The sequence below is a fragment of the Sturnira hondurensis genome, unplaced genomic scaffold, assembly GCF_014824575.4.
Source record: "Sturnira hondurensis isolate 20B ecotype Veracruz unplaced genomic scaffold, ASM1482457v3 Scaffold0020038, whole genome shotgun sequence".
Classification (NCBI taxonomy): domain Eukaryota; kingdom Metazoa; phylum Chordata; class Mammalia; order Chiroptera; family Phyllostomidae; genus Sturnira; species Sturnira hondurensis.
This window is the reverse complement of record NW_028092669.1, coordinates 436296-462714: the sequence shown is the minus strand read 5'-3', so window position 1 is coordinate 462714 and position 26419 is coordinate 436296. Positions and strand designations below refer to the sequence as shown.

Here is a 26419-nt window from a genome sequence, read left to right as displayed (position 1 = left end):
TTCAGGTAACTTAACCTTCAAGTTCCTTGAATCTTCTCATCTCTATTATCACGTTAAACCCATCTAGTATTTTATTTCAGATATTGTTCTTTCAGTTCTAATATTCTCATTTAGTTCATGTGTATAGTTTCCATCAAAAATAATTTGCTCTCCATTCATTCCCCTGTGTATGCCTTTGCCTCAGCAGCACTTACAACAGCCGCTTCTAAGTCCTGATCTGGTCATTCCAACACTTGTGTTACCTCTGGGGTGGCATCAGTTGTCTTTTCTCCTGAAAACTGGTCATGTTTTCCTATGTTCCGTAATTTGGGACTGCACCCTGGACACTGTGAATGTTATGCTGCACAGACTGTCCTTTAATTCTCAGGAAAGTTGGGTCTTTCCACCAGGCAATCCCCCTAGTCAGGCCCAGTCTGCATGTTTTGTCTGCTTTTGCTCGGCAGTGACTCTAGTCTTAGTTTGGTCCCTCTGCTCTGCTTCTTGGGCTCTGCCCTATGCGAGAGCCCAGGGAGAATGCTATGAGCCCTGGACAGTGGTGCAGTCTTACTGCAATTCTCAAATGCCATGTTCTGCCTCTGAGTCTGTCCTGCAGAGGCACAGCTGGGGAGCAATAGCAAGACTTGTGTGGGCCCATACACACATAAAAAGAGGATTCCCTATTCCAGCTCCCCTTCCAGGGGTTTTCTGCTTGCTCTCTTAGCTCGTCTTCCCAGTTCCTCTGGCCAAACAGACCAGGTTTCCATTGGCACTTTAACTGCCTATGCCACCACCACAGCTACAGACCCATGACTAGGGCTTCCCCTACAGAGCAAAGTCAGGGAAGAAAAAAGAGATGAAAACAGTGGGGTGTATTTTCCCAGATCCTCTGGATAGAAAGATGACATCTACGAGTTCTCTAGGAGTTGTAGCCGCTGGAGCCTCTGCTGCCCAGCTCCATGACTGAGGCTTCTCTTAAGTCAACGCCACAAGAGGAACAAGGAAAAATCCTTAGAAGCCCACTGCTATATTGATTGCTTCTCCAAGTGGTTACTCACCTCTATCACCTTGCTCTACTAATTCAAATAATTGTATTTTCTCTGGAAGTTTTAATTGTAATCAATAAGAGGGATAGGCTTAGTCCAGTTTAGTCAAAAATAGAGACCCAAAAAGCACTATTTAAAAAAATATACAACTATCCATGGAATCTGGCTATAGGTACATATATATGCCATTATGAAACATTATCTATTGTAAAGCCAAAAATAACCATTTCCAAAACATACCTTATAACAAGTTGGATAATTCTCAATTTCCTTATAAATATTTTTTTCTTTCTGAATAGAGAGTGCTGCTTCATCAAACCTGAAGACAAAACAAAGAAATGTAAAACAAGCCAGGTCCAAATGATCTACAACAGAGGTCATCACTGTAATGTATTTCATGTGACAGTTTTTTAGAGAAATAAAGAAGATATCAGGCATTTTAGCACCTGCTCTGTAATCCACATTTCCATGAGCTTTGCTCATATAAATGCTCAACTTGCCCCTTTAGCATAAGACAGACAGAGAAAAGCAAGAGAAATTATGGACAGGTAAGGATCATTCATTAATCAATATCTTTCAAATTCAACAAACTGCTTTATGAGTGCTTATGAAATGTATCAGAGAAAAACTCTCCATTTAATCATCCCAGATTTATTTCCTTCCACCAAAGGCCATCCAGATGCCCTGCCAGCACTGCCTCCCACTAAAGAATTACTTCTCCCGCTCTGCCCTCACTGTCACATGCTCCCTACTTCCTCAGTGCGCCCAACTGCTCCTGGGGCCGAAAAGGGCAGCAGGGAAAGGCACACAGATGAAGGCTAGAAAAGTCCTTCCTGTCACCTTTGATCCTGTGCATTCACCTTTTTCTGTCTACTCTCATACTCACCTTTTCTCCCATCCCACTCAGAGGACAGAATGGAGAGGAAAGGATCTCCAAAAATCTTCCTCTGGTCCTCCAAATCCCTACCCCTTACTTGCCTCCCCAACCCTAATCCCATCAAACACTAATCACATCACCATCTCCCAGTGAAGCTGTATTATACTGGGGCTGGCAAAAGCAGGTTTACAGTTGTGAGGATGTGAAAAAGTTTATTCTTCAATTGTTATTTATTTATTAATGATTGTATTATTTATTTGCATTCTTTGTCTTCTTATTGTTTCAAGACTAAATAAGCATTCTGCACTGTTAGGGTATAGAGGGAGAAAGATGTTGCTGTGATTCAAATTAAAAATACAAACATGTTACACTATATTTTTCTGTTAATTATTGTTTTAAAAAATATTGGTATTAAAAATACACATCGTGGCTTGGTTTAACTTACATTATGAATTAATTTGAATCTGTGTGGCCTGTGTGCCCTGTCAACTTACTGCTTTGCAAAATAAGAGTCACTGGAGAAATGCATTCTGAATCTCCAAATTTCAACTTGTTAGCTAAATTATGGAAACAAAGTTGATTTATAAGTTGGGCATGGGAGCAGAATTCTAAGATTGTCCCCCAAGATTCTCACTCATCATATACACTCCCTGTATAACTTAAAAGGACAGCACACATAACCCACACAAGGAACATTCCTGCAGTGTCCAGCTCAGGTGATCAGAGACAGCATGACTGGACTCCACAGATCATCCAGTACATATAAGGGCAACCCACAAAAATGGGAAGTGATATGAGATCTATCCAACACAGAGAAATATACTCAAAGAGGCAGCCAAAATGGGGAGACAAAGAAACAGACCCCAAATGTAATGAGAACAGGAAAAATCTCCAGAGAAAAAAGCTAAATAAAATGGAGGCAAGCGATTTATTGGACATTAAGTTTATTGTAAATGGTTATAAGGATGCTCAACAGCAAGAAAAAGGACAGCAAAACCAAAAAATTGATTGATCACAAATATCTAAAATGAAGAATACACTGGAAGACAGGTTGGATGAAGCAGAATATCAAATCAGCAATTTGGAAGACAAAGTAGAAAAAAGATACCCAATCAGTACAGCAAAAAGAAAAAATAATTTTAAAAAAGTTAGGATAGCTTAAGGGTCCTTTGGGACAACGTGAAGTGTAACAATGTATATATCATAGGAGTACCAGAAGGAAAAAGAGAAAGCAAAGGATCAAGAACCCATATGAAATAATAATGACCAAAAAGTTCCCTATCTTGATAAAGGAGAAAGACAAGCCCAGGAAGCATACAGAAATCCAAACAAGATGGACTCAAAGAGGCCCATATCAGGCACATCATGATTAAAATGGCAAAGGTAAAAGACAAGAGAATCTTAAAGCTACACACACAAAAAGACAGCTACCCACAAAAGTAGCTCCCATAAGACTGTCAGTTGATTTCTCAATAGAAACATTTCAGGCCAGAAGGAACTGGCATGGAATAATCAAAGTTATGAAAAGCAAGGACCTACAACAAAAACTACTTTACCCAGCAAGGCTATCACTTAAATTGATGGAAAACTAAAGAGCTTCCCAGGTAAGAAAAAGCTAAAGGAGTCTGTTACCACCATACCAGCTTACAGCAAATGTTAAAGGGTTTGCTTTAAGAAACAGCAGAAGAAAAAGAAAAAAAAACATATTTAAAAAATAAAATAGCAATAAATACAATCTCCAATCAAAAGACACAGGGTAACTGCATGGGTAAGAAAATAAGTCCCATACATATGCTGTCCATAAGACATCTACCTCAGAATGAAAGATACAGACAAACTAAAAGGGATGGAAAAAGATACTTCATGCGAATGGAAATAAAAAAGAAGCTGGGATATGAAGACTTATAAATGACAACAAATATACATTAAAACCAAGCCTGTAGTAAGAGACAAAGGACACTACTTAATTACAAAGGGAGAAATTCACAACAGGATGTAACCCTTGTATACATAAATGGACCCCACATAAAAGCATCTAAATATGTAAAGCAAAACTTGATGGACATAAAGGGAGAGATCAACAGTCATAGTAGAAGACTTGAACACCCCATTAATATCAATGGATAGATCTTCCAGACAAAAAATTTACAAGGAGCCCTGGCTGGTATAGCTCAGTGGATTGAGCGCAGGCCTGCGAACCACACGATCGCGGTTCGATTCCCAGTCAAGGGCACATGCCTGGGTTGCAGGCCAGTTCCCGGATCCCAGCAGGGGACGCACGAGAGGCAACCATACATTGATATTTCTCTCCCTCTCTCCTTCCCTTCCCTTCTAAAGATAAATAAATAAAATCATAAAAAATAAAAATTAAAAAAAAATTTACAAGGAAACAACAGTCTTAAAGGACACACTAAATCAGATTGATTTAATAAATGTCTTCAGAGCATTTTACCCCAAAGCAGCAGAATATATTTTAAATATATATGGAACATTTTCTAAGATAAACCACATTAGCACACAAAAACAAGTCTCAATAAATTTAAGAATACTGAAAAAATATCAAGCATCTTCTGACCATAGTGGTATGAAACTAGAAATCAATCACTAGGAAAAAAACTGAAAAACACACAAAGACATGGAGGTTAAATATCATGTTACTTAACAAGGAATGGGTTAACAATGAGATCAAAGGAAAAATCAAGAAACCTTGAGAAAAATGAAAATGAGAAAACAATCCCAAATCCATGGGACATAGTTAAAGCAGTCCTAACAGGGATGGGCCTACCTCAGAAACAAGAAAAATCTGAATAAACAATCTAACTTTACACTTAAAGGAAGTTGGAAAAAATAATAATTAGCCCAAAGTTAGTAGAAGGAAGCAAATAATAAAGATGAGAGCAGAAATAAATGAAGTAGAGTCTTAAAAAATGATAGAAAAAGATCAATAAAATAACAGCTGGTTCTTGGAAAGATAAACAAGATTGACAAACTTTTCTCTAGACTTATCATGAAAAAAGAGGAGTGAGGACTCAAATAACTAAAACCATAAATGAAATACAAATAACAACTAAAACCAAAGAAACACATATGAGCCTTGGGTGGTGTGGCTCAGTAGAATGAGTCCCAGCCTGCAAACCAAGGGGTCACTAGTTCAATTCCCAATCAGAGCACGTGTGTGGTTTGCAGGCCAGGTCCCCAGTTGGAGGCGTGTGAAAGGCAACCACACATTGATGTTTCTCTCCCTTTCTTTCTCCCTCCCTCTCTTCCACTCTGTCTTAAAAATATATATAGATAATAAGAAAATATTATAAACAACTATATGCAAACAAGTTGGACAATCTGGAAGAATTAGATAAATTCCTAAAAAGATACAAATTTCCAAAACTTAATCAAGAAGAACCAGCTTAAAGCAGTAATCAAAAAGCTCCCAACAAGCAAAAGTCCTGGCCCAGATGGCCTCACAGGCAAACTTTATCAAACATTAAAAGAAGAACTAACACCTCTCCTTCTTAAACTATTCCAAAAAATTCAAGAGAAGGGAAGACTCCCAAAGTCAATTTACCAGCCAGCATTACCCTAATTCAAAAGCCAGATAAAGACATTAGAAAAAAGAAAACTATTATCTGATGAACACAGATGCTAAAATCCTCAACAAAATATTAGCAAACTGGATCCAACAATACGCTGAAGAAATCATACACCATGACCAAGGGGGATTGACCCCGGGGATGCAAGGTTTGTACAATAGCCACATATGAATAAACCTGATACACCCCATAAACAAAATGAAGGATAAGAACCACATGATCAGATCAACAGATGCAGAAAAAGCATCTGATAATATCCAGCACCCATTTATGATAACAACTCTCAGCAAAGTCAAAACAGAGGGAACATACCTCAACATATTAAAGGTCATAAACGACAATCCTTCAGCCAATATCACACTCAACGGGCAAAAACTACAAGTGATTTCCTTAATATCAGGAAGAGAGAGATTTCTATTTTCACTACTCTTATGCAACACAGTAGCAGAAGTCCCACCTACAGCAATCATGAAGGAAAAAAAAGCTATCTAAATTGTAAAAGAAGTAAAACTGTCATTATTTGCAGATGACATGATACTGTACATACTGAACCCAAAGGTTCCACCAAGAAAACTAGAGCTAATAAATGAATTTGGTAAAGTATAGCAGCGTACAAAATTAATATCCAGAAATTGGTAGCATTTTTATACACCAAAAATAAACTGTCAGAGAAGGAAACTAAAAACAATTCTATTCATAATTGCATTAAAAAGAGTAAAATACCTAGAAATAAATCTAACCAAGGATGCAGAAGACATGTACCTGGAAAATTAGAAAACACTGAAGGAAGAAACTGAAGAAGATACAAATAAGTGGAAGCACATGACATATTCATGATAAGAACAATTAACATCATTATAATATCCGTATTTCCCAAAGCAATCTACACATTCATGCAATTCCTATGAAGATACCAATGATATAGCTCAAAGAATAAAAACAAATATTTAAAAAACTTATATGAAAGCAAAAAAGACCTGGAATAACCATAACCATTTTTAAAAAGCTTTTTATTTATGTATCTTTAGAGGGGAAGGGAAGGAGAGAGGGAGAGAAATATCAGTGTATGGTTGCCTCTTGGGCTTCCCCTTGCTGGGAACTGGCCTGCAACCCGGTTGGGAATCAAACCCTGACTGGGAATCAAACCCTGATCCTTTGGTTCACAGACCCACACTCAATCCACTGAGCTACACCAGCCAGGGCAGCCATAACAATCTTGAGAAAGAACAAAGTTAAATAAATCACACTACCTGATGTCTAACTATACTACAAAGCCATAGTAATCAAAACAGCACGGTACTTCCATAAAAATAGTCATATAGATCAATGGAACAGAGTAGGGAGCCCACAGTGAACACACACCTTTATAGTCAATTGATATTTGACAATGGAGGCAAAAACATACACTGGGGTAAAGACAGTTTATTCAACAATGGTATTGGGGATATTGGATGGACACATGCAAAAATATAAAACCAGACAACCTACTTAAACTATGCACAAGAATAAACTAAAAATGGATTAAAGACATAAATGTTAGACTTGAAACCATAAGAATCCTAAAGAAAACATAGGCAATATAATGTTGGACATTTCTTGCAGCAATATTTTTTCTGACCCATCTCCTCAGGCAAGGTAAACAATCAAAAAATAAACAAATGGGACTACATGAAACTGAAAAGGTTTTGCACAGCAAAAGAAACCATCAACAAAATTAAAAGACAAATCACAGAATGGGAGAACCATTCTTTGCCAGTGATACATCTGAAAAGGGATTAATATCCAAAATTTATAAAGAACTCCTACAACTCAACTCCAACCCCCCCCCAAACAATCCAATTAAAAAATGTGAAAATGACCTGAATAGACACTTCTCCAAAGAGAACATTTAGATGGACAACAGATATGTGAAAAGATGCTCCATCATCACTAATTATCAGAGAAATGCAAATTAAAACCCAATGAGATATGACCTCACACCTACCAGAACAACTATAATCAATAAATCAGCAAACCAGTGTTGACAAGAATGTGGAGAAAAGGGAAATGTCACACACTGTTGGTGGGAATGCAGATTGGCGCAGCCACTGTGGAAAGCAGTACGGGAGTTACCTCAAAAAATTAAAAAAGGAACTGCCTTATGACCCAGTGATTTCATTTCTGAGAATTTATCCAGAGAAACCTGAAACACTAATTCTAAAGAATATATGCACTCCTATGTTCACTACAGCATTATTTACAATAGCCAACATTTAGAAGCAACCCATGTGTCCATAGGAATATGAGTGAATAAAAAAGCTGGGGTACATGTACAGAATGGAATACTACTTGGCAGTGAAAAAGGAAATCTTACCATTTGCAACAGCATGGGTAGACCTGTACAGCATTATGCTAAGTGACATAAGCCACTAAGAGACAGATAAGTACCATATGATTTCACTCATACGTGGAATCTAATGAACTAACAAGGAAAACTGTGACAGACAACAGGCTTACAGCTCTTGGAAAGTGGGGGAGAGATTGGGGAGGTGGTAGAAGGACTGAGCAAAATAGAAAAAAAAGAGGAATAACTCAGGCATGTGGACAAAGTGTGGTGACTGCTGGGCAAGGAGGGTTGGAGGCAGGTGGAGGAGGTATGGGGAGATAAATGGTGATGGAGACTTGACTTGGGGTGAACATACAAAACAGTGTACAGGTGATATGTTATAGAATTGGGTACCTGAAAGCTACATAAGTTTGTTCACCAGTGTCACCCCAATAAACTCAATAAAAAGGAAAAAATGTAAATCTGAAAGAAAAAAGGAAGTGGGATTCTCTCCCTCACTGGGAATCACAACAAAGCTCTCTGGATCGGGGTCATTATGAGGCAACCATACAGTGTGCCAACACTGCCTCAGATCTTTGGAAAGCAGAGGAAGAGAAAGTCTCACAGGTTAGTCAGATAAGCATGTTGGAAAAACCTTTCCCAAGAGGAAACAAGGACACTGGTCTAGAACTGCTTTAAGGGCTCCCAGATGTGACCATTTCACAGAAGAAATGTGACTAACTTCTGCATTACAGCTCTCCAGAAATAAAAGGAAAAACAGGAGACTAATACCAATATATTAAATTGGTTATTTAATTTTGCTATGCTAGGACACAAACTAAACTATTAAGTTAGAATTAAATCTTACAGTCTCAAGTTGATGAAAAAAATATGGATATTAATTAAATGTAAGAAGCATAAAACTTTAAATTTCATTCCATATTCTATCAGATGTTATTTATACAAAGTAAAAAATTACCATTTGTTTTATTTTAGGCAACTGATAATCTCAAATCAGATTATAATCAAAATATGAATTCAAGATATCTAAACAGCACATAAATTATCTCAATTATCTTTGTTAGTATTGACTCTCCATGTTTTTCTTACCTTGCACTACTTAAATTCCTGATAGAATTACAGTGGCAGTTGACATTAATCCTTTCATACTACATGCACCCAATAATACTTTTATTTTTTCTTTTTAATATATTTTATTGATATTAAATGGCTTTCCTTTTACTTCTTTTCCTCCTTTTTGAAAGAATAAAAAACAAACTTCAAATCTTTTTTTAAATATATTTTATTGATTTTGCCATTACAGTTGTCCCATTCCCTCCCCCTTCACTCCCACCTACAGTGCACACCCCTCCCCCACCATTCCCTCCTTTGGTTTATGACGTGTCACGACTTCCTTAGATTCTATTATTTCCCATACTATTCTTGCCCTCCCCCCCGTCTATTTTCTACCTACCATCTATGCTACTTATTCTCTGTACCTTCTCTCCCCTTCTCTTCCTCCCACTCCCCTGTTGCTAACCTTCCAATGTAATCTACATTTCTATGGTTCCGCTCCTGATCTAGCTGTCCTCTTAGTTTGCTTTTGTTTTAGGTGTGGTAGTTAGTAACTGTGAGTTTTCTGTCCTTTAACTGTTCATATTTTTTATCTTCTTTTTCTTAGGTAAGTCCCTTTAACATTTCATATAAGGGCTTGGTGATGATGATGAACTCCTTGAATTTGACCTTATCTGAGAAGCACTTTATCTGTCCTTCCATTCTAAATGATGGCTTTGCTGGATAGAGCAATCTTGGATGTAGGTCCTTGCCTTTCATGACTTGGAATACTTCTTTCCAGCCCCTTCTTTCCTGGAAGGTCTCTTTTGAGAAATCAGCTGACAGTCTGATGGGAACTCCTTTGTAGGTGACTGTCCCCTTATCTCTTGCTGCTTCTAGAATTCTCTCCTTCATTTTCATCTTGGCTAATGTAACTAAGATGTGCCTTGGTGTGCTCCTTCTTGGGTCCAACTTCTTTGGGACTCTCTGAGCTTTCTGGATTTCCAAGAAGTCTATTTCCTTTGGCAGACTGGGGAAGTTCTCCTTTATTATTTATTCAAATAAGTTTTCCATTTGTTGCTCTTCCTCTTCCCCTTCTAGTACCCTTATAATTCAGATGTTGGAATGTTTAAAGATGTCCTGGAGGTTCCTAAGCCCTCCTCATTTTTCTGAATTCTTGCTTCTTCCTTCTTTTCTGTTTGGTTGTTTCTTTCTTCCTTCTGGTCCACTCTCTTGATTTGAGTCCCAGTTTCCTTTTCATCACTATTGGTTTCCTGTGCATGTCCCTTCATTTCAATTAGTTTAGCCTTCATTTGTTCCTCTAGTTTCTGACTAAAATCAACCAGTTCTGTGAGCATCCTGATCACCAGCATTTTGAACTGTGCATCTGATAGGTTGGGTATCTCTTGGTCGCTTAAAAGTATTGGCTCTGTTTGTGCCTGTTAAGTATGAGGGGTGGAGCCTTAGGTGTTCACCAGGGTGGGGCCACCCAGTCACTGGGTTGTGACCCTGTATGTGGGAGCAGGGTCAGAGAGGGGCAATGGCGTTTGTTCAGCTTTCTCTCTGATTTTAGTCCTCTCTGCTGCTTCCCGCAAGCAAACCAGGTCCCCCTGGTGATGGCTCTCAGGTGTGTGAGCCTGTGAACCCTTCAGGACCCTGCGGGTCTCTCCAACAAACTCTCTGTGAGCCTGGGAGCTTCTCCCAGCACCTCAACCCCGAGAGTTTTTCCAAGTGGTGCTTTTAGGCTTTAATTCCTGTCGCTGGGGCCCTAGCCTGTGGAGTTTGTCTCACTGCTCGCTCCTTTGCCTGGTTTATCTAAGTGTGAATGTGTGACTTCAGTCAGCCAGCCACCTTGTGCCCTCACTGGGTCCACCAGTGCCACCCCATGCCTGGAATCTGCCAACGGCCGCCTGTGCACCTGGGTCAATCCGGTCCGGCTGCTTTTTCCTGCACGACCCCTCTCCATCAGCCGCTGACTCCGCACCTCTTACTGGTCTGGGTGAACGGTTCGTTGTTGTCAGACTTCAGTACAGTTCAATTTTCTGTGTTTTGGTTGCATTTTTGTTACTAAAACTTTGTTGTCTTTAAACTTGGTTGTGCGAGGAGGCACAGTGTTTCCACCTATACCTCCATCTTGGCTGGAAGTCCCCCAGTGATACTTTTAAAAGTATCAAATCCCTTAATACTGGGTAAATAGCAATCAATTTTTACATTAGACAATTTTTAAAATATTTCCACATTAATTTTGCCCAACACTGCATTAAATACTATCATTTATAAATGCATTTTTAAAGATAAAAAAGCAATAAAACAAATTCTCAAAGTAAACAAAAGACTTCTTGGTTGCCCTAGATTTATAAATGTCCACCTTTCAAAGAATCGATAACCCTCTCACTCCTACTGACTGCTCTTCCCATTAGCACATTCCCCCTCTACTGACACTATGAAGAAAAGTTAGTACTCGCTATAAAATCATGATTCCCAGACACATATCACAATCAGCCAGTAATGTTTTCAGAATGATGGTGGCTAGCACCCCTAAAGGGAGCTCTCTTAAGGTATATGTATACATAACTGGAAAATGTTCCTCCACTGACCTCCCTGGGGACATCTTAGCCCCACCCCCTCTTGGCTATTTCCCCTAAAACACAGCTTTAGATAACCTGCATTTTAGGAAAAAGAGAAAAGGATGTGGAAAGCAGAAATACCTTAAGGAAGCTGAAGCAAAGCACACTCCTACACAGAGTCATCCCTTCCCTGTGGGAAGGCCCCCACTTCAAAGAGCTCTGTGAAGGTGCTAGGAGCCTTGTAGGAGGACCATTGGGGTGGGAGTACATGAGGAAAGGAGATAAAGGCACGCCAGACCTGTCCATCTGCCCAGCGACAAAGATTCAAAGACACAACCTCCTGCTTCTACAGTGAGGAGCCCCGATCACAAGGGTCAAAGCCTTTCATTTCGGCTATTCTGCAACAGCCTGAAACTACCACCACAAACAGTTTTGTTTCTGCAGGGAATCCTTTCAGAGACTAAACTCAATTTTTTAGGCCACCATTTATAAGTTGGACAATGTCAGAGTTAACATTTCAACTGTTTTAATTTCTAGGAAGCCAAGAGCATTAAGATGAATAAAGGTAATAACCCAAGGCTGATTTATAAATTGTTTTTCATGGTTTAATATAAAGTCTTAATTTAAAAACAGAATAAATATGTTATTGTTTAATCAATGAAAAATGTCCTATAAAGTTGTATACTTAAATGAGAACATTTAATAGCTGTTAATTCTGTATTAATTTATTCTGATGCTACTCTAAATGTTTGAATTATATTTTAGAATATGCAGTCTTAGTGAAGAAAAAATCCTTAATTCAGTCTCAGAAAGGGATTTATATATTATTCAGTCATTTCTTTTTTGACCCCTTGACAAAATATGTCTTGGGTCTTTCCTGTCAGTGGAGGGCTGGGGCGTATTTCAATTAAAATGTCTATCTTCAGATTCCTAGTCTCTTAAGGGTGTTTTTACCTTAACTGCTGTGATAGAATTTTATGAATGACAGAAACTGTTTACTCAGTTTAAATTGAAGCAAAGTAAAAAAGAAAGGAAAGTCCAGTAGGGATTCTAGGTTTCTGGGATCCAGCTGTTTGGGCCTTAGGCCATATATTTAAAAGATGAAAAGTAAAAACCCTATTTAATGACACTATTTGGTTATCAAAGGTTGTCTATCTTCAGGGGTGAGTATTTAGGACATCTTGTTATCTATGCCTACAGAGATATTTCTCCTCAAGAAGAGAAATTGTAATCTAACCAAGTATCAGATCCAGAAAATTGCTCTCAAATGCTGCTGAGCCAGCTCTTCGACAATAAAAGCACAATGTGTGATACTTTTTGAAATTACACTTTAGAAAAACAGCAGATCTTTTAACATTTAACTCAATGTGCCATCTCATACACATCAATTGTACTAGGTCACCTGGCGTGTCTACGGCTTACACCAAAAAGATTAACAAGCCAATGCCAAAATTACTTAACTAGTTCCAAACATAAACTAAAGGTATAATATACAGGGCAAACATGAACAGGTTTGGAAACCTTACCTGCGTCCTCGTACTAGCAGTCTGGAAGCTTTTCCTAGTAATTCAACTGCCTGCCGTAAACGTTCCTCATTCTGAAGGAATCAAACAAAAGAGAGCGTTGGCTGCTTTAATGGAGTAGTATTTTTCCCTCCAATAACTACTGAGTAAAAAAGTAATGACACTCAATATGAGAGTGAGGGGTTGTGTTGGGAGGAAAGCACCAAAGGGGCTAGCTAGTCCACTTCATTACTCTCAGATAGAAAAAGATAGAGTTCAGCTGTGAGCATTTTTGTAACCACTGTTTCTCTATTTTCCTGCATATTATGAATCTAAATATTCTAAGTATAGTTGAAGAAAAAAATTCAAACTTACTTCAAACACATTAGCTGTCTGTTGATATAACTGTACAGCCTTTTCTGGATCTACATTTTCTATAAGCCTAAATTAGAAGAGAAAATTTGACTTATATGAGAAATAGAAAACTTGTTCTCAAAGGACTTTCCTAAGACAAAAAGATAAAGGATTCTGTGCACGGACTCTTCCGCACACTCACTTTCCAGCTCGCTCCAATGCCATGGCTGCTGTGTCGGGGGTGCCGTTTTCCAGATACATCATGCTGGCTTTCTCAATCAGCTGAACAGCCTCTGGTAGTTTCTGCATCTCCTTTAGGCAAAAGATACAGCGTGGATCAACAAATGCACCAACTTAAATACAAAGTTAATCTAAAATTCAATTACCTTATCCCTGAGTCATGAAGGTAAACGAGTCAAACCTTACACAATAAATATACTTAAAATGAAACACCTTTACACAGTTATTCTCCCCATCAAATTTCATTAAGCCCAACTAAATATGTATCAGTTAATTTCTACACAGAATTTATCACTTCAGAATTTCCGGGAAACTACACAAAGAGTAAAAACCAAAACATTTGCTCTTTACCACTTTTGTAAGCATTCAAAATTCTTTGAACATTAACTGAGTCCCTACTATATATACATGGACTACACGAAACGGTAGCCCAAACAGCTGCATCTTATTTACAAGCACCTCTTGTTTTAACCATTCAGTATTTTAAAGCAGATACTTTCACAAAAGCTGTTTTATGACTTCCTATTTTTAAGAAATATCAAAATCTATGGCATCAGCAGGCTTACATTCCCACAGGGCAATAACACGCTGGAGCTAAGTAGCAGTGGTCCTGGTGGAGGCATATCACCTGCTGGAAGTAGACTCCCTTCTCCCCATATCCTACCGCCCTACACACCCAGGCCCACCTCCTTCATCGAGATCACTTCCCTATCCCGAGTTCAAATCATCTTTCATGCTGAATGCTAGCCACGGAGTAACTCTCTATCTTACCATTAAACCATAAGTATCAGCTTCCTGTGGACATCATATCTAGTGTTTCCGTATCAAAACTTTTTTAAAAATTAAAAAAAATTCATTTAAAAGCTTGATATAAGGTATACAGGCATTATTCACTTAGGGTTGACATGTTGTGTTAATATAAGCTCCATGCTAACACCTCATGGGGTGTTTTCAAATCTGCCTATTTAGTCTCTCCTAAGTTGACAAATATTTTAGGATGCAAAACTTGTACTCTAAACTTTAAAATGTAACTTTTCTATTATTTAGCTATGGAGATAAATAATAATGAAAAAGACTAAAAGACACTGCACAAAGTAAGTTGCCCTAAAACTCACGTGAAATGATATCAGTTAATATAACCTCAAATCTAGATAGAAAAAAATCTTTTTTTGTTATAGAACCAAAGGTCAAGGAAAGAATGGTCAAGGTCAAGTGTCTATGGCATATATTGAAGGACATTTGGTAGAAAGGGAAGATGAGTGTAACAAAATCTACTTCACCCACTTTAATTCTGAGGGTTACTTTGGCTTTTACAGAATATTTCTTCTCCCAATTCACTGACTCATCATTTAAATAAATACATACTGAAAAGTTACAATATATTTAGGGGGATTAAAGAAATATATCACAGGGTACTATCCTTCATGAGTCTTATCCTCATAGATAGGGGCAATATGAAGTACCGTCTAAGTAATGTGTTTAAAAATTAATTAAGTACCTCTTCTTGCTTCTGCATCAAATCAAGCATGACTATGAGCTGCAGAGGGCCAACCACAATGCTGACAACTCTCCATAAAAAGAAGATGGGCTGCCTACTTAAAAGTTATCCTGTTTCATACTCTTCACCCTGTTCTTCCAGTACAGCAAAATCATAAAGAACAAAATTAAAATATGCCTATTCTCAGTGGCTTGGCTGGTGTGCCGTAGTCACCTCATAGCTTCTTTGGAGCGAACAGGATATGAAATCACAACAGTTGTGAAATGACAGAACCAGAGGCCGATCCAACAAGTCCCCGTGCCTTCCCGTTTCTCCACCACCAACAAACTCTCCCTTCCTAAGCTTCAACAGGGGATGGATGTGAAGGTTTGTATGAGAAAATGGTGAAAACTTTGTCCCTCAGAACAAAAGGCAGACCAGGGAGCTCAGGACTCCTAAGAGTCCTAATTGTCTCATGACTATTCAAAAACATTTAACTTAAATACAAGAGAATGCCAGAATGTACTTTCTTTTGTCCTTTTCCTTATCCATAGGTTTATTTTTCCTTCACTCAAAGCAGTGCCTTTCAAATCCTTAAAAGATTAAAAAGAAAGTAATTTCTGCGTAATAATCATTGATGAAAACTAAAGCTTAGCACAGCTGTTAGAATACAAGCTGAGGCTGGGCAGACTATACATTATTAGTGGTCTAGCACTTCTGCATCAAGGCAGTATATCCTAGTAATAGGCACAAAGTACACTGAAATTTCAGAGGCACCTTGGTGTTTCCTAGTCTCCGAGGAAACTATCTCTCTATTTCTTCATGAATTAGAATTACAATTAGAATTCCTGGGCCAAAGGCTACGAAAACTCTTAAAACTCTTGACATATATTATGAAAGTATTTTTAATGACATTAGAAAATCTTCCTGAAAACATTATACATAAATAGTAAGATACAGAACTATATGTAGAACATTTTCTATTTTCTATATATGTGAAAATGTATTATGTGAAAATAACTACAAGGAAACTAAATATGTTAACTAAATATGTTAAATATGTTAATTACTAACATTCTTTAATCTTTTCAGTACTTGTAAATGTTCTATAATGAGCAAGTATTCACTTTAAAAAATCAAGATTAGAGAAGTTGTAAAAATTAAAAACAGTAAGTTCTTAAAACAATGCTTTACAGTAAATAATTCAAAACAACTTTTTACCATATCAGAGAACATAAAAATGCAAAGGAAAATGTTTTATGTCAATTGCCACTGGCACACTTTGAAAGTCAGTGTCATAATGCAGTATATTCTGTCTCACAACAGTATATTAATTGCCAACCTATTTTTAAGAAGCAGAAATATGAAAACCAGCATAGCCAGATTAACCTAAATATTCCATTCAGAAAGAATCAGTTAAATAGCAACAGCTTAAGTCTTTGTTTCTCTTCAATGCCAATTGATATTTACATAAAACAAGTGAAAATCTCTTTCTATAACTCATGGGTAGTAAAAATATATCTACTTGTAAATTTTTTACTACAGTAAGATGTCCTACATTTCTCAAAATTAGGGAGACTTCCCACATAGTTCTTTGTTTAGCAACACACCCTCTCCTGGTCACAAAGCTTAGAACTTTGGGGGTTCCCAGTTTCCTCCATAATGTTCTCTTAAATCTCACTTTTAAAACGTGTTATCTTATGACACAGTGTACCCCATAGGTCCAATCAGCATGGCTTTCTCTTGCCTTACAGCAAGGAGACTTTTCAACTCCAACATAAATTTACTTCATTACGGTGTAGTTAATTCATTCTACCTATTTAACAGTATGACAAAACATTACTGACCTTCAACATCATGCCAGCTTGCTCATAAGCTCTGCAAAAAGAATATAATTTCTAGGATGAGATCTTAAAGAAAAAAGGAGGAGGATAAACTTTCTACTATGAATAAGGAAAGTTACTTCACTTTTAACTGGCTCAGGCACTACATATACTTTAGGCACAGAACATTATTTTTTCTTCATTTTATTTTTGAGGGCAATAATGCCTTAGAAACATCAGGCATCTGCAAATGCAAACATTCTGCAAATGCAAATTTAAGTACGACTCAAAAAAGTTAAACGAACTTCTACTTGACTTCTACTTGATAGAAGTTAAACGAACTTCTACTTGATAAATCCAAGTTTTGAAACAAATAAGAATTCTCCAAAAAAGCGGGAGAGAGATTCCTACTTTTCTCCATAGGCACTATTAACTATCAAGAAAGAGGGGAAAAGAGAGGTTCTAACTTACTCGGTTTTTCATAGGCTACTGAATAGAAAGATTTTAAAAGTATTAATGTGGATTTAATTTAAATACTTTATTAGGAGAGCTTAGTTTCAAGGTTCAGGTAAACACTGAAACAAATGGAAATGATTTTTATTTAAGTCAATACAAATGAACTCACTATTTACAAATTTGTATTGTAGGAAAAATTTTACTGACCTATGGAAAGACAGCAACATTTAAAACATAATAATCTGCAAACACATGAAAATGTGGGAGAATATTTACTTACTTGGCAGCATGAAAAAGACTGAATAGATGTAACAAAGTCAATATTAAGGAAAAAAGCAAATCAATCATTTCTAAATATTTACTATTAAAAGACAAAGGTAACTAAATCACTGCCCCAGTGGAAATCCAAAGGGCAAATCCTAAAACCAGGTAAAAAAAGAAATCACTTTAATGCCTGCTGATATCTCTTAGAACTACATAATTCACAAGAATACCACAAAGATTTTACACTAGTTCCATTATGCATTAATATGAAGAGTTTTACTAAAATGCAAGGCTACTATAATCATAATTAGCAAAGGCAACAAAATAAACAATTTTCAGTGTAAGTTTTAAAAAACTTCAGGAAAATCTTATTTCAAATACCTGGGGAAGACTGTATTTTAAAAGTATATTTATACAGCAGTTTATACAGCTCCAATACCTGTGCTACCTCTTAACTCCTCGGTGCCTGTCTACAGATCTTCCTCACTTTTCATCCCAAGTAAAACCACGATTCAGCAAATCCAGAAAAATAAAAAATAAACTCTTAAATGTAACTCTGCAAAGCAGTACAGACCTCATGATCAGAAGCGTCTATAAATACTCCTTCAAAGTTTAAATACACAGACTTCTCTATTCTAACAGCATTGTACTCCACACGTAGCAAATTTATAACAAGTGAAAATGCATTTGTCAAAATCATGGAATTGTCGAGTCCTTTTTAAAGGCTGAAAAAGATACGCCCTGTTATTCTCATGGGCAACAGCTTCTCTCAGACAGGCATCTTTTGCTTGCTCAAACTGTTTGGCATTTTTAAAAGCAACAGCTGAAATAAAACAACAAAAAGACTTTCTATTTCCACCACTTAAAAAACTTCAATGAATCATTACCAAAATCTGTATCATGTGTAAAGTATTAGAAAATACATACTTATTTTAATCAAATATTTAGGAAGTCATAAAACTTTAAAATATTACTTTTCTAAAGCGATTTTCTTACCTCATTTCAATAATCAATAACTTAGAAATATTTTCAAAAGTTTGGCTGTTTTCTTATTTATACATTATTTCCTACAAATCAGCGCTACCTCCACTCAAAACCAACGAGTCTTCCTAACTAACACCAACATCTACGCTCTGAGAAACTAAGACAGCATCAGTTGAACCAATGCTCTGAAATAACAGGTACTTTCACAAAAAACAGTACCTTACTTCACTAGTTTTATATTTAATAAGAACAAACAAACAAAAAACCCCAGTGCTTTAGTTATAGCTTATTCCATCTTTTAAATTACTTTGAAATAAAGACCAATATATACATTAAATATTTTTATAATAAACCCTCCTATTCAGCACAATCTTTAAAACAAATGTCTAAAAATTAAAAATGGATTCAAAATAAAGCTTTTGTACCGTTTAGGTTTCTGTGGAAAAAAACCCTCACTATCCAAAGAGTTAAAATACAATGCTCATTGCTGTAAAATGTCATCATCAGAGCAAAACAATTAGGTCTGGCTCTAAAATATATGTGACGGATTTGACAAACTTACCAAAGGTTGCTTACAAATACATAAAAAGGATACAACTTTTTAAAAAAAGGTATTTGTTAAAAACACACTATAAAATTCTCTTTAGTAAAATACTGAAAGTAAACTACCAAAACTATTTCCCCTCTCTGACTTAAATGTATTTTGCATAAACTTATAAAAGAAAATAACTAAAGAATGCTTTAATGGGAAAAACCTGACCTCAAATATTTATTTTTGAAAGCAGCTCACGGTCTCAGATTATATAAAACAAATCTGTGTCAAATTTCCCTCATGGAAATTTAAAAAATGTTGTGCCCTCCCATTACAAAAGCTTCTTGTACGTCCATAAAAATCCACATAAGGTTTGAGATTTTAATAATTTTCCCTTTAAATATGATATATAAATATCAGAGAATTTACTCAAGATTTAAATAAAAGTGCTAAAGACTCATTTGTTGTCATTTCTTTTATTATCTAGAAAATAACGCCTTTATTGTATCGATCAGCTTCAACTTACACAATTTTTTTCCTTTGGTGATACACTAAAACTAAAGTTTGCCAGAAGCCCAGTACCTACACGATATCTACAATAGGATAATAAACATGATCAGAAGCTGCTATCACTGAAACACAAACAATCACAGATATGCTAAAAGTTATATCCATAACTTTAAAGTGCTAAATTTTTAGCAAAGCCCCTATCTGCTACATACTTCAGATGTTTATCTTACATATGGGTAAATATATTCTAATTTTTATGTAGCTTCACACTCACGAACATTTATCAGTATATCTCAAAGTAAGTCTCATAAAAAATCATGCGCCAAACACATGATTTTACATTTGCTTACAATAAGACATTACAAAAAATTTAACAAAAATTTGTATTCAATAACAGGAATTGTAAAAAAGGAATTTCTAGAGATACTATGCAACTGAATGAAGTTCGAGAATATATATACACAATGCTAAAAACCTGCAGCTAAGTTCTGCCAACCCTACTCATCTCTGCTGTCATGAAGAAATACGGAGATCTCTGACTCAGCCCTCAACAAGTTTGAAAATAACAAGTGTTAAACACGCAAGGGATTGGGTCATTGTTGTTTATTAGAATCTTACAGGAAGCATTAAGAGCAAGTATTACGCTGAGAGAAAGTTATCAACCCACTCTGAGATTGCACATTGGAGATACAGGGGTGAGTCACACGTACCTGCTTTTCCATATTCAGAAGCAGCACTGTCGTAATCTGGTTTCCACTTTAAAAAACCAGTTTTCAGGCTACAATGAAAGAAAGATATATTTCTTAGAGGTTGCCAACCACATTTATAAGTTAGAACTCTGCTTGTAATGACTTTATAGGTCATTTAAAAAAAAAGGAAGAGGAGCTATCAGGTAACAAGTCCCCATCCAACCTTATTTACAATTTAATACAGCCTCACCATCTTCCCTCCCACTGGCATAGATAGGGTTTTCCTTCTTTTGAAATGCCTGCATAACATCCAAGTATAGCAGAGATTAGCTGAAAATGTGCTAGAAATATAAATTGTTACCCCGTCCAAGGCCCACAGAACCAGTGACTGGGGTGAGCAGCCTGTAAACAAGCCCTGAGGCTATTTAAATTTAAGGCTTGAAGCCCTCTAAAGCACAACACAAGTAAGCATTTGGATTTGAGAGACTAAAGCTCAGGAGAGAGGCTGGAGAGATTAAATGAGGAGTCATCAGCATTTGCCACACCAGGAGTCCTGTTAAGATCCCCTTAGGGAGGCCTTGAGAGGGGGATGAAAGACTGCAGAATACAAACATTCAGAGGAACAACAGAGGGAATCACCATAAAAGGCTGCAAATTAGCCACCAGTGAACAAGAATAACCAGAAAGACAGGGATGTTATGTAAACAAGAGAAGGTGCTTTCAAGAATCACTACTGGCATCTCAGATACCAAACCAAACAATCAATTTTGAGTCCTTACCTTACCTGCCCTTTCTGCAACATTTTATTTTCTTGTTCTAATTTAAAATATTTATGTATTTCTAGTTTAAATTAATTTAGTGACTATCAAGCTTGCCTGTGCATAAGAATTGCTAAATAAACACCACCTTAGATTCTAAATTTCAATTCAATTAGCTTATACATAACATTGTTAGCATCAAATGTCCCTGAGATATGGGGAATCCCCTCAGAAGTATACCTTCATTTTGGGACAGCTATGTGAACTGCCAAGAGGCCCTAACTATAAAGGAACATTTTTCTGCCAATTAAATTTATTTAATATTTGTATTTGTGTATATACTGGTATGATGCAAATCTGTAACTTTTCAAGCTTACAGGGAACACTTTTGCTCAAAATAATTCCTTAAATTGCAGTCTATCCATGCTAAACCACAAAATTGAGGAAGTATACAATAAAACAAAAATTTCATCCTTCACCCCACTCCAAAGCACTTATTATATCCTATATATTAACAGGAATTTTAATTTTACCCAAAACAAGGCATAATAATTCAATTGTCTAATGATCTACACATTGAAAAGCTAGAGATTTAAAACTATAGTATTGGGTTGGCCAAAAAATCTGTACATAAAATAAAAGACACACTTTTCACTTTCACCAGTAACTTTATTGATTTGGGTATTTTGAGTATGTTGGCTATCTCCCATGTGGTATAACATTGACTGCTCTCAATTAATGTCTCGATTTAATTGCTATCAACTTCAACTGGTCTACCTAACAGTGGAGCATTGTCCAGAGAGAACTCCCCAGTGTGGAACTTCACAAACCAGTTGGTTCACACATTCGATCAGTCACTTCTCCATACACTGCACAAGCCTTTTTTTACGTTTCAGTTATGTTTTTACCTTTCTTGAAATGATAAAGCATATGCTGAAAATGTTGCGTATTTTCTTCAATCTTTAATGTTAAAACTGCTACACAAAAAAATCACCAATTTTGATAAGTCTTTTTTAAAAAGCAAGCTGATATAACAGCTGTCACAATACAATATAACAAAATTGTTTCGAATGAAGTTAAAGACAACTAAGCGCTACTAGAGCCATAATATGAAAAAAAAAACTTTTTGGCCAACTCAATAAATCATCCCCAGCAAACTAAGAATCTCTAACTAGTAAGTGAGAAGGCACTCTATTTAGTTTAGTTCAATGGCTATAACCATTTTGACTTTTTTTTCCCAAAGAGTCAATAAAGAAATTCTATTGAGGTTAACAGTTTAATTAATTTCCACAGGACCAAAACCCACAAAATCATAATTACAAAACTGCCTGGCAATATGGAACCCTATTATCAGTAGAAGACAGAAATATCAAATCACCTCTCCGTTCCAGGCCCATTTTTCTTGCCACCTACTGAGCCTCCAAACACAACACAATCAAGCCTCAATCCAACACCTCCCTGACCCAGCCCTTCCCACCCACCAAGTTCATTCATCTCTGCTTCCGATGAGGGTCTCTCTCTCCACCATTCCACCTCCCAAGTTAGAACATAAGGATCAAGCCTCTCCCTCCACATCCAGACAAGTCATTAAAGCTTTTCAATTCTAAGGAATGTCACCCAATTCTGCTGCTCATTCTGTTGCTTTAATTGGGCCCCTCACCATGACAGCCTACTAACCTGTAATGGGGAGGTCACCTTTTGGGCTCTGTCCTCCCATCCTCTTCCATTCCTTCCACTCTTGGCACAGCAACCTTTCCTTACCTTGTATCTCAATTGAAGCCACTCTATACTTCATATCAAGCAATGAATACCTTATTTTTGGCTTACCTGTCTGCCCTCCTGTGATTTCTAGGCTCTTGAGGAACAGACCACTTTTTAGCTCAGTAACCCTAGTAGCCTGTGTACAGATAACTCTGTAAACGTTTGTTTACTAAATATGCCAAAGTTTTCACTCTCCCCTCCTCCCAATTCTCCACATTGCCACATTTCCTTTAGCCAAAATAAATCTAACCAGGTCCACTGGCTATTATATCCCTAGGAAAGCTAAGGTTCAGGACCATTAGAGCAGAGGGGAAGACCTTTCAGTCTGGCCCCAACACTTCTCCATTCTGGCCCATTAACCCTGTGTACTGCGGCTACTCTCCAGTCCCTGTTTCCCAGCACATTTTCAGGCCTGCTTAAACTATATCCTGGGCAAAGATTCTGTCATAGGATTTTCCCTCCTCTAAGTATTTCTTTTTCGGACCATGCTCAGAAATCACCTTTATTACCATGTTTCTAAAAATCCCCAGGCAGGGGATTACCTCTGTTACCAAAGCACAGTTAACAGCTTTAGGATGATCTTTATTACAGACACTATTCTAATAGTACTTGTGTTTGCTCTCAATAAACAAAGATTATTGTGGGCACCTACACCAAGAATCCCAGTACTTTCCACACTGGAACTAATGTCGTACAACAGAAATAGCTTGAGTTTTTCCCACTGGTGGAGAAATGTATCTGCCACCTTTCCACTGTGCAGCCTTGCATAAGCTATTGCAAGGCTTCTTCAAGTCTCATTTCCCCTTCTGTAAAATGAGAATCTCTATTTGGAGAGTTGTAAAAATGTCAGTCAGATTACGACGTATATGAAGCATCTAACACAGAGCACAATACAGACATCTTATTACCTCGAACTGCCAGATAAAAATTCGATGGGCGTTAATGCAACCGAGGAGCAGGAGAGCGTCAAAAGGATTGTGCAGAAAGCAATTCAGTTTCACAAATATTTGTTGGGTGCCTATTACATACCGTAGAAGCTGGCAGAACAAACGTAAAAAGACTAAGGAAGCGCAGTTCTTGCCCCCAGGACGAGTTTAACAGGGCAAGACAAAGGCTCAACAAGGAATTTTCAGGGTCAATCTATAGCCCACTACCCAACATAAAGCAGTCTTTTAGAGTAGTGGTTCTTAACGGGGGGCGATTTTACCTCCCCCTGGGACAGTTTTGGTTGTCACAACCCGGGGAGGAGTGAGGAGAGGCATGGTACTGGCATCCATGTACAGGCCAGTGATGCTGCTAAACACGCTACAATGCACAGGGCAGCCCCCACCACAGGGACTTATCCAGTTCAAAGTGCCGATATTAAAGACACCAAGTTCAGAGCAAAAGCAGCGTAGGTTCGACCACACGGACTCCCAGAAAGGGCGCGCGGAAGACTTCCGGCGGGGTGGGGGTGGCAACCACGTTTACAGACCTGTAGCAGGCCGCCGCTGCCACCACAGGCCCCAAACCACCACCCCCCGCCCACTCTCATTCCCTCACGTCCTTTCAACCAGGCCGGAAAGGGGCAAGACCCCAACGCCCAGGCAAACGACAGTAGAATCTCTCACTATTTCTCAGCTTTGGCGAGGTGCTCCAGCCCCTCATTTATCTTCTGAGCCGCCATCTCCACTGTCCCAGCACTAGCAAGCAGAGAACTCGGCTGAGAAAGGCTCGGAACAAACCGCAAGAAGCCGGGACAGCGCCGTAGCCGAGCGGCTACTGGGGCCAGCAGAGGTCAAACCTAATAAGGCAAAGCAGGTACGGAAGCCCGTCAGGGATTCACGGGAGCCAGATACTGCGCAGGCGCAGAGAGCCGTGGGTATGTCAGACCATGAGTTTCTAGCGCAGGTGCGGTGGTATGTTAAAGGTGGCTCCTTCATTCAATCAATAAATATTTACTCCTATGTGTCTGACACTGTTCTAAGCACCGGAAAAGCAGCAGGGAGTACAACAGACAAAAAAACCGAAGCCCTCGTGGAGCCTTGCCTTTCCACTCATATGAAAACCCATTGGCTTTATAATGTATCACATTTGTCTGTAGCTAGAATAGTTCTTTTTTTTTCATTTCGCCTTTTGAGTGCCAACTATATACCAGTCAGTAATCAAAAACAGACGATTCCTGATTATTGTCAAAGAATTACTCGACCAATACAAACTGTGGTGAGTGCTCTGAATGAGAAGTTCAGAGAGTTAAGACCGCTCGCTACCATCTAGCAGAAGTGAAGCCAGTAATACAGTTGGCTCAATTCATAATTCATGGTGATTTCAATATTCACATAGATGTTTCCTGCAATGTGCATGCACCTTCTCAGTTTCTAACCCAACAGGCTCAGACACCATTCCCAGGATTATAACCTTGACCTCAGTAATAACTGTGTCCTTTGCAGTATCAATTTCAAGCAGCCCACTTTAGCTCCTCTTGTCATTCCAATTCACCTTTCCTAGTGCCAATAATTCTTCACTTTCAACGGAATTCTCACTTTTTTCTATCCCTGTGGTCGTATTCACACTTCTTTATCCAGCATAAACTGCATGCTCCATCATTTTAGCAACTCTTTTTCATAGACCTTCAACCTCTTATCCCTCTCTCTCTCTCTCTCCCTTCTCTTAACTGGAAAAACCCTTAGTCTCCACTTACTCTGCAACTACTCTTAGGCAAGTAAATGTGGCTGTAGGAAAACAAACAGCATGATGCTAACATTACTCATTTTAATGATCATAAACATCAAGGAAACCTTTGCTACTGTGGGCAACTGCACTACATTTCCCTGGTCAAATCTCCCACCCACTCTCTTGGATGGCTGTACACACACTTCTTCTTCTCAAAACTCCGATACAGTCTCCCTACCTGCCTGCCTGTTACCTGCCAACTTTTACTTTTTGTGTAATAATTTAGAAAAACATCAATTAGAAGAGATCTTTTATTTTCCTCACCATCCTATCAACCAATTACTTGCATTGTTCAAAAATATTCTGCCTTTGCTCTGGTGTCAGTGGTTGAACTGGCCTTGTCCCTGCCCCCCATCTATCCTAATTTCCTTATTCAATCTCATGGGTATAAGTACCACCCAAGCAGGAGGCTTCTTATCACACTGTCTAGCCTAAGCTTCCTTATGTGAAGGACACAGCATTCCAATAGGAATTCCAATAGGGTGAAAGCGGAAGTTCTACAGGTTCATAGGGCACTGGCCTCGTTTTATTGGTCAAATCAAGTCACAAGGCAAGTCCAGATTCAAGAGTTGGGGGAAATAGTGGAATCGCAAAATACTGTGGCTGTGATGGCCCTCATCCTAACATAGGTCTTGGATGATTGATTAAGTATAAGAGGACTGTTGCTGATGCCTTTAACAGCAAACAGAAAAGCCTTGCATTTCATTTTTACTTTTATTTTTATTTTTTTAATATGGAATGCTTCACGAATTTGTGTGTCATCTTGCACAGGGGCCATGCTACTCTTCTCTGTATCGTTCCAATTTTAGTACATGTGCTGCGTAAGCGAGCACACAGAAAAGCCTTGAATTTTAAAGTGAAATTAGACTTACTAATCACCCAGTGCCATCAACCTCTAAAACCATTGGAACTGCCCAGGTGTTTTTCTATGGGATTGCCATCAAAA

General features: G+C 37.8%; 1 protein-coding gene and 1 non-coding gene across 2 annotated transcripts in view; both read right to left on the bottom strand.

Moving 5' to 3' along the window:
* Positions 1 to 24535, bottom strand: part of NAPG (NSF attachment protein gamma) — a 29528-nt gene extending 4993 nt beyond the window's left edge. Inside the window, exons 1-9 of the mRNA XM_037028555.1 lie at positions 24372 to 24535; positions 20264 to 20331; positions 18266 to 18350; positions 17544 to 17561; positions 16832 to 16862; positions 13470 to 13579; positions 13289 to 13355; positions 12938 to 13008; positions 1263 to 1341 (exon numbers count right to left, since the gene is read on the bottom strand). Coding sequence (XP_036884450.1) covers positions 1263 to 1341; positions 12938 to 13008; positions 13289 to 13355; positions 13470 to 13579; positions 16832 to 16862; positions 17544 to 17561; positions 18266 to 18350; positions 20264 to 20331; positions 24372 to 24427 — 585 coding nt within the window. The 5' untranslated portion in view covers positions 24428 to 24535. The remainder of the gene's footprint in view (positions 1 to 1262; positions 1342 to 12937; positions 13009 to 13288; positions 13356 to 13469; positions 13580 to 16831; positions 16863 to 17543; positions 17562 to 18265; positions 18351 to 20263; positions 20332 to 24371) is intronic.
* A 1665-nt stretch (positions 24536 to 26200) lies between these two features.
* LOC118974967 (U6 spliceosomal RNA) lies at positions 26201 to 26306 on the bottom strand. Its single transcript, XR_005063985.1, has one exon. It is a non-coding gene; the product is annotated as a U6 spliceosomal RNA (small nuclear RNA).
* Between the last annotated feature and the right edge of the window lie 113 nt (positions 26307 to 26419).